The following is an 11,700-nucleotide window of genomic DNA, read 5'->3' on the forward strand; positions in this document are numbered from 1 at the left end:
TGATTGGGACATTTAGCCCATTTATATTCAGGGTAACTGTTGAAAGATATGAATTTAGTGCCATTGTATTGCCTGTAAGGTGACTGTTACTGTATATTGTCTGTGTTCCTTTCTGGTCTATGTTACTTTTAGGCTCTCTCTTTGCTTAGAGAGCCTTTCAATATTTCTTATAGGGCTGGTTTGGTGTTTCCAAATTCTTTTAGTTTTTGTTTGTCCTGGAAGCTTTTTATCTCTCCTTCTATTTTCAATGACAGCCTAGCTGGATATAGTATTATTGGCTGCATATTTTTCTCATTTAGTCTCTGAATATATCCTGCCAGTCCTTTCTGGCCTGCCAGGTCTCTGTGGATAGGTCTGTTGCCAATCAAATGTTTCTACCATTGTAGGTTACAGACCTCTTGTCCCGAGCTGTTTTCAGGATTTTCTCTTTGTCTCTGAGACTTGTAAGCTTTACTACTAGATGTCAGGGTGTTGACCTATTTTTACAGATTTTGAGGGGGGGTTCTCTGTGCCTCCTGGATTTTGATGCCTGTTTCCTTCCCCAAATTAAGGAAGTGCTCTGCTATAATTTGCTCCAATATACCTTCTGCCCCTCTCTCTTTCTTCCTCTTCTGGGATCCCAATTATTCTAATATTGTTTCATCTTGTGGTGTCACTTATCTCTCAAATTCTACCCTCGTAATCCAGTAACTGTTTATCTCTCTTTTTTTCAGCTTTTTTAGTCTCCATTATTTGGTGTTCTATATCACTAAATCTCTCTTCTGCCTCATTTATCCTAGCAGTTAGAGCCTCCATTTTTTATTGCACTTCATTAATAGCCTTTTTGATTTCGACTTGGTTAGATTTTAGTTCTTTTATTTCTCCAGAAAGGGATTCTCTATTATCTTCCATGCTTTTTTCAAGCCCAACTAGTTTCTTTATAATCGTCATTCTGAACTCTAGTTCTGACATCTTACTAATGTCCGTAATTATTAGGTCCCTGGCAGTCAGTACTGCCTCTTGTTCTTTTTTTTTTTGAGGTGAGTTTTTCCGTTTTGTCATTTTGTCCAGAGGAGAATAGATGAATGAGAGAACAAAATGCTACAGGGTAACAATGACCCCAGAAAAATAGACACTAAACAAATCAGAAGAGACCTGCAACCGGGGGAAAAGAAAGGGAAAGAAAGAAAAGAAGAAAACAAAAGAAAAGAAAAGATTAAAAAAAAAAGAATATGACCAAATATGATCAGGCTGGTGAATGGATCAGTGCCACACACTAGATTTTGGGTGTATTTTGGTCTGTTAGAACAAAGTGCCTCCCAAAATTTTAAAGAAAGAAAAACTTATGTATGTACAAAAATAAGGGTAAATATGATGAAGGGTTGGAATATGACTGTAAAGATGAAAATTATAAAAGATTTCATAAAAGGAATTGATAAGAAGTTGGTTGAAAAACGAAAGAAGAAAAATTAGAAAAAAAAAAAGGGAGAGAATGTGATCAGTCAGGAGACTAGAACAAAGCCACACACTAGAGATTTAGGGTATATTTTGGTCTGTTAGAAGAAACTGTATCCCAAAATTTTAAAGAGAGAACAACTTATATATGTACCAAAAATAAGGTTAACTACTATGAAGGGATAGAATATGACTCTAAAAATGAAAAATAAAAAAGATTTTTAAAAAAGGGATTGATAAGATGTTGGTTGAAAAAGGGAAAAAGAAAAATTTTTAAAAAAATAGAAAAAGAAAAAAATAAAGAAAATTTAAAAAATTAACTTTGAAAGACTAAAGAATCATGGGAAAAAAGCCATGAATTCTATGTGTTGTATTCCCCTAGCACTGGAGTCCTGCCATTCTCATTGATTGGTAAACTTAGTCTTGTCTGGCTGTTCTTGCTGATCTTCTGGGGGAGGGGCCTGTTGCCGTGGTTCCCAAATGTCTTTGCTGGAGGCGGAATTGCCCCGCCCTTGCCCGGTCTGGGCTAAGTAATCTGCTCGGGTTTGCTCTCGGGAGATTTGTTCCTTGCAAGCTTTCCATACAGCTTTGGAGGACGAGAGTGAAAATGGTGGCCTCCCAATCTCCGACTGGAGGAGCCAAGAACTTGGGGCCCCACTCCTCAGTGCACCCCCAGAGAAAAGCAGTCAGTCACTCCTGTCTCCCCAGTCTCCGGCCCCACTCTGTGCTCACCCGGTCTGTGACCCAGCATTTCTATCTCTGGCACATGACCCGGTGTGGAGTCTCCAAACCCAGCAGATCCCTGCGGTGCGCTCCCGCACTGCTCCTCCTTGGGGAGGAAGGGGAGTCTCCCCGATCTGCCACTTGTTGGGTCCCTGCTGGAAGAGCAGTAGCCCGACTGCTGTGGATCACAGTTTATGGCAACCCCAAGCTGAGAGCCCACTCCTCGGCTCCGTCTCTGCAGCTGGCTTCCCCACTCCGATTCCTGGGAGCTCTGCCACACTCAGGCACCCCCAGTCTTTCTGTGACTCCGAGGGTCCTGAGACCACACTGTCCCAGCGAGGGTTCCAGCCCCCGCTTAGCCACTGGAGCCATGTCCTTCAGCGGAGCCAACTTCTAAAATCTCCAATTTGGGGCTCAGCTGCTCTATCACTTTCTGGTAGTGGCTGACAGAGGCCCCCTCCCCGCCATCTATCTTCCTGAATATCCCCTTGGATTCACTTCTCCGCATGTCCTACCTTCCAGAAAGTGGTCACTTTTCTATTCATAGAGTTGCTGCTATTCCTTTCTTTGGTCTCCTGTTGAGTTTGTAGGTGTTCAGAATGGTTTGATACCTATCTAGCTGAATTCCTGGGACCAGACAAAATTTAGTTCTACTCCTCTGCCACCCTCTTCTCCTCTAATCTAGAATAGTTCTTTAAAAGATATATTAAATCATTCTAATTGCCTAAGGATTCATTTATTTATTGGGAAATTACATAAGCTCTTTTTAATGTAAATAAACCTCAGCATTCATATATTTAAAAAAGCAAGACTTTTGACTTTGCCAGATTTCTAAGGGCATAATTTTCTTTTCATCTAAAAGACTAATTATATTACACACACAGGTACACATTTTCTGTTTGTTAAATTTTTGGCAAAGGGAAAATATATAAAGCACAGTTAATCATTGTCCTTTTCCTTTCATTTTTAATGTTTATCTGAACAATAGTCCTAAAATGTTCATATATTGATAGAAAATGTATTTATGATAAATTAATTTAAAAAAATTTCCCAACCAAAAAAGAAAAGATGAAATAGCAAATGAAAAAACAATGGGGAGCTAGCTTCAGGCAAATGCATGACTATTAAAGGTTAATTTTCTTCTATCTTCAAAGAGCAGGAGAGGCTTAAATGCAGAAAAGCTCATTTTCACACACATACACATATACACAACTTATTATTACAGATAGTTTAAACACTCTTGAAAGTGTACTATAATTATCTACTCAATAAACTCCATCTTCCCATTCTGGTCTCAGGTATCCAATTCTTTGGATAGTTTAGTAACAGTTTAAACAATAACTCACATCCTTGATAATTCCATTGAGCAATATAATTAAAAATCTAGTGCTTATTAATCCCAGAAGCATGAAAAGGAAAGAGGGGCCTTGTGCATTTAACAGAGTAATCTCTCTATTAGACTCATGGGATGGAGAGTCTCCTCATGAGAGTCTTTCTTTTTTTGTTCTAATATATCTGTCAAATGAATGATCTTGTTCATGTCAAATTCTCTCCAGAGTGGCCCCAGCAATTTCAGATTGCCCTTTGAGAAGTTATAGCAATTAGAGAGATATGTATCTGACTTAACAACACGAAGGGAGGAATGTGTAGTATTGAAGCTTATGAGACTGAGAAGGCCCCATGAAAACTTAGTAGGTGCCTGTGCAATGTCATGTCACCAAAACCTACCAAAGAGCAGTCAGTCCAAACTAAGAGCTGGACAAGTGTTTACAAGATTTTGAAAAGGTGACTCAAGGAAAATTGTGTTCAAGGAATGTAGATTACTGTGACTTTCTCAACTCCTTTTTATTTAGGTCATCTGAATGATGAAACTGTGAGAGCTATGCTTGTCCTCTTCCAGTAGAATACTCTTTTAGACTCACCAGAGAAGTGAGGAAATTGCTTTTCTCTTTGGATCAAATTGGATCACATAATCAAATGATTCCTAAAATGTTTCCTTATTCTTAAAAGAAAAAAAAATAACATTTGGGAATTTGATGAAAATAAATTGGAGTTCAGACCTGATACTATATCTATGTCCCTGTCACAGCTAAGGAGAGATAAATGTCCAGTGGTCCCAGAGTAGTGCACTGTTTGTGGTCTAGTGTCGTGAGCTTTTGTAGTGAGAGTATTTTAATTGGATTTTGCAGTATTTTGTGTTTGTTCACAACTGAGCCTCCAAAAGACCACCAGACAATTCTGTTGATCAAGAGAAACTAATTCTTTTAGATTTGCCACAATAATGGAAAACAACCCCTAATAGACTCTTACTAGTGTCTCAGAGGAAGAATTTATGGAAAGATGTTTATATGCTCTAGAGCCTTAGTTGTAGGGGGTGGGTACTTGTAAGGATTGCTTAGAGTTCATGAATAAAGCTTTGTACTAGTGGACAGAATGTGATGAGAATCTTAAAGTGAGGTTGATGAACAAGGTTTTATACTTGGTAAATAACTTATTTTAGTTGGTTCACAGTCTTACTTTCCAAGAAAAAGTATTTCATGGAGCAAAGAGTAAGTTTTTTTATATATATATATTTTTCTCAGTATTTTTAAATATAGGACAGGAAATTTGGTTCATTTCAGTTCTTATCATCAAAGACTAAAATTCCAAAAGTATTCTTTCCTTTCTTTGTGTTAAAAAATGTCCTCTCTTTAGGTCTTTTTAAATGCAAACACTTCTGGAAGGAAAGCACATAAATATAAGTGAGTTCTTTTTTTTTTTTTTTTTTTTCTTTTACATTTTTGCTACAAAAAGGTTCTGAGATTATATATTATTATGAGTTACTGAGGACAGAGAATGCTTTTAAAACCACATAGGAGAAACAGACGGACACTAAAAGTTGGAATAGGAAAGATCTTTACCAGATTTAACTATTTCAGTATTTTTTACTAGGTCCAAGCCAGTATAAATTTGGATTCTAATTCATCCAAATATGTTTTTATTTAGCTAGGAATATAACTAAGGCATTCTTAATGTTCCCCTCACCTTAACTGAATTTTAGATAGGCTTCTTATTGACTAAAGACCCTTGATCTCCTTTTTCTTAGAGCATTTACTTCAGAAAATTTGCAATTATAAGTTCATTTTCTGTCTCTCCGAAATATATGCAAATCGACTTTCCTCCTCTTGCCAGTTTTAGGACCCAGGAACTGTCTTTCTTAAGGACCTGGGAACTATTTCTTTGAAATGTAAACATTGAGAAAGAGAGATGTAAATGTAAACATCCTGTGAGAGAGTAGGAGCCTAACTTCAGTGGGCACCAATTAGCAAACACAGAAGGCCTACTAACAAAGCAAAACCTTTGCAAACTCAAGAATAACTCAATGTGCCTTACTCATTTCATTGATCAGTCTCTCCCCTAATTTCCTCCAGTAGTTTTCCTCTAGCTAATGCCAGCACTTAAAATCTTTCTTGTCTTGTTTCGCAAAGTTGAGTTCCATCTCTCTCTTCTATTGCAGTAGTCTTGAATAAAGCCTTTCTTGCTTGTTGAATTTTGTCTAGTGCAATTTTTACTTTGACAAATACTTTTCTAAGAACCCAGGTTTCTACATATCTTATAAAGAAGTCACTCACTCCTATGGGTGAAGTCTCTTTGCAGATCTATTTTTTTATTTATTTTAAAGCTTCTTTTTTTTTTTTTTTTTTTTGACAGAGAGAGAGATAGCAGAGAGCAGGAACACAAGCAGGGGGGAGTGGGAGAGGGAGAAGCAGGCTTCCCACCAAGCAGGGAGCCCAATGTGGGGCTCCATCCCAGGACCCTGGGATCATGACCTGAGCTGAAGGCAGATGCTTAACGACTGAGGCACCCAGGCACCCCTGCAGATCTATTTAATTGACATGGGCCAACAAATGGTAAATATGTCATATATTAGGTCTTAGAGTTTCTCCCCTTTGGTATCTCTTTACTAAGTGATTTTACCAATATAATATGGAAATGGCAAAATAATTTATACAAAAATATGATTTTCCATGAAATGATACCATTATTTAGTCATTTACTTATATATACAGAACATTTTTCTGAAGTATGTTGTAAATATTCTTGTAGCTTAACTTCTATTCAGCCCAAGTTAATTTTGTGTGTAGTATTGTGTTACCTACCTACATCAGTAATAATGAATTCCCATAAAAGGAGTTTCCCATACTGTTTAACTTCTCTTCCCCTTGGGAAGAAAAGATTATCTTTTGCCCAGATTTATGACTATATTACATTTCCTTATCAAATAAATATTCTTTAATTATCAAGAATAAAATAAAATCTCATTCCATTTTTCATGTACATTTTTAATATTGGCTTTTTGTATAATTACAGATGTTAATAATTGATTATTAATTATAATATAATTATAAGTTAACTATTATAAGTTGATTATAATAATTATAATGATTAGTATAATAGTAATCACATATTAATACATGTAAGTGCTGAACTTCCCAGAGTAATTTCTCTTACTCTAATCTTGGGCATACATGAGTAGATTTCAACCTTTCTTTCTTTTTTTTTTTTTTTTTTATCAGAATCCATTGAAAATCTGATGAAAGCTAGAAACAGTTCTCTCACAATAACTTATGCACACACAAGCACAATGTTTTGCACAAAATTTCAGAGGGTTAATGGACTTATTGAAGTAGATTTCTTGATTTTCCATATATTCAAAAATTGAGAAATCTTTCCCCTAAATGTGCATTGTAGATTCAACTTTGTATGTACCCATTGATATAATTTACTGTCTTATAAGTTTTTCTGGGAGACGTTTTCTTATGTCTAAATTTAATTATAGAAAACTAAAATTTTAGTAGAAGACTAGACTATATGAACAGATGAGAAACACTGCTGAAATACCAAATTAAGTATTTTTCAATTGCAGCAATTACTTGCAATGGTTTTTAGAGATAGTAAATAATTGCAGTAAGAAAAATTAACCATCTTCACATGTACTAAAAGAGTCTTAACAAAGCTTTCAGTGTAATTTAGGTGTTCATATTACAATCTTTACACCAAGGATAGTATTTTTTTTATATATTATTTTGAGGAAAATTCATTAGACAAGTTTTCTTTTAGTTCTTTCAGGTTTTCTTAAATCCCAGTAATAATTATTTTGGGAAAATAAAGCAAAAAAGAAAAGTATATTTTTATGTTGAGTAATAGTTTGCCATAATCTGATTTCTGCACTATTATTCCGTGTTGTTAAAACATTATTTTTTCTAAGATTCTATTATGTATTATTTAGTGACCTAGATTTATAATAACTGAAAATACAATAAGTCTTTAGTGTATGGCATTTTTCTCTTCATTATAAAATAGCAAATTATGCATTTTTAAATATATTTTAGTAGAAATTGAGAATTAAGTATACACAAGTCTTCACAGACTCTAGGCTTTCAGGATGGTAAGTTGGTAGTGTTTAATTTTTTCCTTATGTTGTATTGAATCATCCCATACTATACTAAAAAGATGCAAACAAACAAGCAAAAGGTATAGAAACCCAGTACGTGGGAAGCATTGGTCTTTAGCAGTTTGCATGAGCCAAATGGATCAATCTATGTACTCCTGACTAGGCCCCCGAAACAAAGACATAACCAAGTAGGAAAATGGAGCAGGTGCTACAAGTGGAGACAGTCAATGAGTACAGAAGCTGCTGTTAGAGACATAGTGTCAAAGTCTGAATAATAAAAAGGGGATAACCACAAAAAATGGCCCTGTCCTGAGGGACTACACTTGACTGTGCAGCCTAGTCTTCTTCCACTTTTTTGAAAACCCATATAATTTCCCCCCAGCAAGCAGACTGTACAAACAGACAATTTAACAGGACTATGCATGCTGAAAGTACAATGACAATATAAAATTCAACACCTAAAAAATGAATAATCCTATTAAAAATGGGCAGAAGACATGAATAGACATTTTTCCAATGAAGACAGCCAACAGACATATGATGGCCAACAGACCCATGAAAAGACTCAAACATCACTGATCATCATGGAAGTACAAGTTAAAACCACAGTGAAATATCACCTCACACCTATCAGAATGGGTAAAATCAATAAGAAACTACAGGTGTTGGTGAGGATATGGAGTAAGGGAAACCCTCTTACACTGTTGCTGAGAATGCAAACTGGTGCAGCCACTGTGCAAAGCAGTATGGAGGTTCCTCAAAAAGTTAAAAATAGAACTATCCTACTATCCAGCAATTGCATTACTAGGTATTTACCCAGAGAATACAAAAATACTAATTTAAAGGAATACACACACTCCAATGTTTATAACAGCGTTATCTACAATAGCCAAAATATGGAAAGAGCCCATATGTCCATCAACTGATGAATGGATAAAGGAGAAGTGGTATATATATACAATGGAATGTTATTCAGCCATAAAAAGATTGAAATCTTGCCATTTGCACAGACATGGATGGAGCTAAAAGTATTACGTTGAGCAAAATAAGTCAGAGAAAGGTAAATACCATATACTTTCACTCATATGTGGAATTTAAGAAACAAAGCAAACAAGCAATGGGGAAAAAAAAAAGGGAGAGAGGCAAACCAAAAAATAGATTCTTAAATATAAAGAACAAACTGATGATTACCAGAGGAAGGTGGGTGGGAGGATGGGTTATATATGTGATGGGGATTAAGGAGGGCACTTGTCATGAGCACAGGGTGATATATAGAAGGGTTAAATTATTGTACACCTGAAACTAATATAACACTGTATGTTAACTAACTGTAATAAAAATAAAAAACTTCAAAAAAATAAAAAGAAAAAAATTGAAAAGCTTTTTACAAGAAATGAAGAAAACGTGTGTGTGTGCAGAGCACAAGAGGAATTGGATTGTAGAATGACTAATTAAATTGTATTGCTTTCATAATTGAACCAAATCAACTAAGAGGACTTCCAAAGTAAACAAGATAATGAAAGGCATGCAAATTCAAACTTTCCAATACAATCTCTACAAAACAGTACAGACCAACAAGGAGTAAAAACAAAATCATTAATCACTTGTGCTTATGTATGTATTCTACTTCTGGGTAATTTGAAGTTTTGGTGCTTTGTATTTTCTAGTCATGTTGAAGGAGGAGAATTTATATGTTGGATTTGTATATAGTATATTAGAATAATTGGAAAATTTGGAATAAAATTTATTGGTTATAAAATATAATATTATATCAAAGTTAATTTCCTAACTTGATTATTTTACTGAAGTAATGAAAAGATAATATCCTTGTTTTTTATAAAAACTACACACTAACGTAATTGGGTTGATAAAGTGTAATATAATCACAAATTTCAGAAAAAGCTAATAATATGTGTATATTTGTATACATATATTATTATACATTATTATATAATATATATGAAGAGAGAGAATAATGTAAGTTATAAAATGTTAATAATTATTTCTTCTTCTGTAAGTGCTAATTTAACTTTGGAAGCAAATTTTAACAGTACCGCTTTGATTTAAGAAACTGTACAACAAATACCCCCTGCATATAGAAAATAATTACACATTCAAACAGTAAGGGATAAATATTTTTTTCTGAAGTACAAACACTCAGACATACAAACACATGTAGAGAAAACTGAGGGATTGAATTTATAATATTTTAGCTGTAGGCTAAGAGTAAATAGCATTTGAAAAAAAAAAGTACCTGTCCATGCAAAGAGATGTTCTCTCTCCCAGTAGACTAAAAATTCTTAATTTACTAGAGCTCCAAATAGAAAAATGGAGAAAGAAATTCTCAGTTGACTCTTACCCAACAGAGATTAGATTTCTATAAATCATTGATCTATCGCCAAAGGATCAGACCATGAAACTAAATTTGTAATCATTGTAGCCATTGATGAGAAATGATTTATTGGCTATAAACCAACACCATAAAGGAAACATAAAAGTATTGAGAAGAAAATGAAAAAAAAAGAGGAACTATCAAAGTTCTATTGTGGTTTTGAATTCACTTCTGAGAGCTAGGAAAAGATACGCCTGGTTTTAAGCTGTCATAAGAGATGCACTTTGGCGACAAAATTTACTTAATCCTTTAAGGTAAATACACTGGGCGTATTTGTGAAAGACCTCTAAAATGGTTAAAATGATATATGTTTTTTTAAACAGGTAAAATTATGACTTGCATGCAAATATGAAATAAAGATACGTTAAAGATTTTATGTAATTCATTTTTAATAAAGGATTCAGTAAAATGTTATACTCAGTTCAAACATGAGTCCAAATAACTCACTGAAGGAGAAAAAACTAGTGATGAAGGAAACAGTTTTTTCATGGATCTGGTTATCAGGAGAATGCTACTGTCACCATATCAGCTAACATATAAGCAATGTCTATAAAATTTTGATTCAAATTACATTAAAGATATTTTAAAACAACTGAATAATGGATGTTGATTTATTTAACGTTTTACAATGTATATATTTCCATCATAAATTAACTGAATATGACTGTTTAAAATGATTTTGAAATAAATCAAAACTGAGTTTATTTTATCTTTGCTAAAGGAAAACATGACCTTAATATACAAAGGAAAGCATGAACTTCAAACTGAAATGACTGTAATATTGTAATACGATGGACATTTACAAAATTCTTTTTTTAAATTTTTTTATAGATGTGTGCAAATGAATGCAGTTGTTTGACTAAAGAAGACAATAAGGGATATTGGTGTCTATCTATTCCAAGATGGTCTTGCAAAATGTTTCTGGAAAATACAACTGATTATGAAGAAAGTGGGTGTCAACATGAAGCTCTTTGTAAAGATGAAATTAATAAATCCAGGTATTTATGCATCATTTGAACAAAGAATATTATCTATTTATCAAAAAGTTATAATTGTACTGACAAGCCAAATTTTTTTTTTTTTTTAATGATTCAACAATTCTATACATTTCTCAGTGCTCATCAAAAAAATGTACTCTTGGGGCACCTGGGTGGCTCAGTTGGTTTAGTGTCTGCCTTAGGCTCAGGTCATGACCTTGGGGTCCTGAGATTGAGCTCCTCACCCAAAACGCTGCTCAGCAGGGAGTCTGCTTCTCCATTCTCCCTCTGCCCCTCCTCCCTCATACTCTCTCTCTTTCTCTCTCTTAAATAAGTAAGTAAAATGTTTTAAAAAAAATGTACTCTTAATTCCCTTTATGGATTTCAACTATCTCTCACCCACCTTCCCTCTGGCAACCACCAGTTTATACTCTGTATTTAAGAGTTTGGGTTTTTTTGTTGTTGTATTTTGTTGCTTTCTAATTTTGTTTTGTTTCTTAAATTCTACATGTAAAATCATATAGTATTTGTCTTTCTCTGACTGACTTATTTCTCTTGTCCTTATACCCTCTAAGTCCATGTTGTTACAAATGGCAAGATTTCATTCTTCTTTATGGTTGAGTAATATTCTGTTTTATAACTTCCATACTGTTTTCCACAGTGGCTGCACCAATTTGCATTTCCACCAACAGTACATAAGGGTTCTTTTTTCTCCACATCCTTGCCAATACTAGTTGTTT

At 34.3% G+C, this 11,700-nt stretch overlaps 1 protein-coding gene across 1 annotated transcript in view; it reads left to right on the forward strand.

The window, feature by feature from the left end:
- The window catches only part of LOC116635504 (protein eyes shut homolog), a 370,431-nt gene extending 359,431 nt beyond the window's left edge, over window positions 1-11,000 (forward strand). The window contains exon 10 of the mRNA XM_032409551.1: window positions 10,815-11,000. Coding sequence (XP_032265442.1) covers window positions 10,815-11,000 — 186 coding nt within the window. The remainder of the gene's footprint in view (window positions 1-10,814) is intronic.
- The last annotated feature ends 700 nt before the right edge of the window (window positions 11,001-11,700 follow it).

The sequence above is a fragment of the Phoca vitulina genome, unplaced genomic scaffold, assembly GCF_004348235.1.
Source record: "Phoca vitulina isolate PV1807 unplaced genomic scaffold, GSC_HSeal_1.0 scaffold11, whole genome shotgun sequence".
Taxonomy (NCBI): domain Eukaryota; kingdom Metazoa; phylum Chordata; class Mammalia; order Carnivora; family Phocidae; genus Phoca; species Phoca vitulina.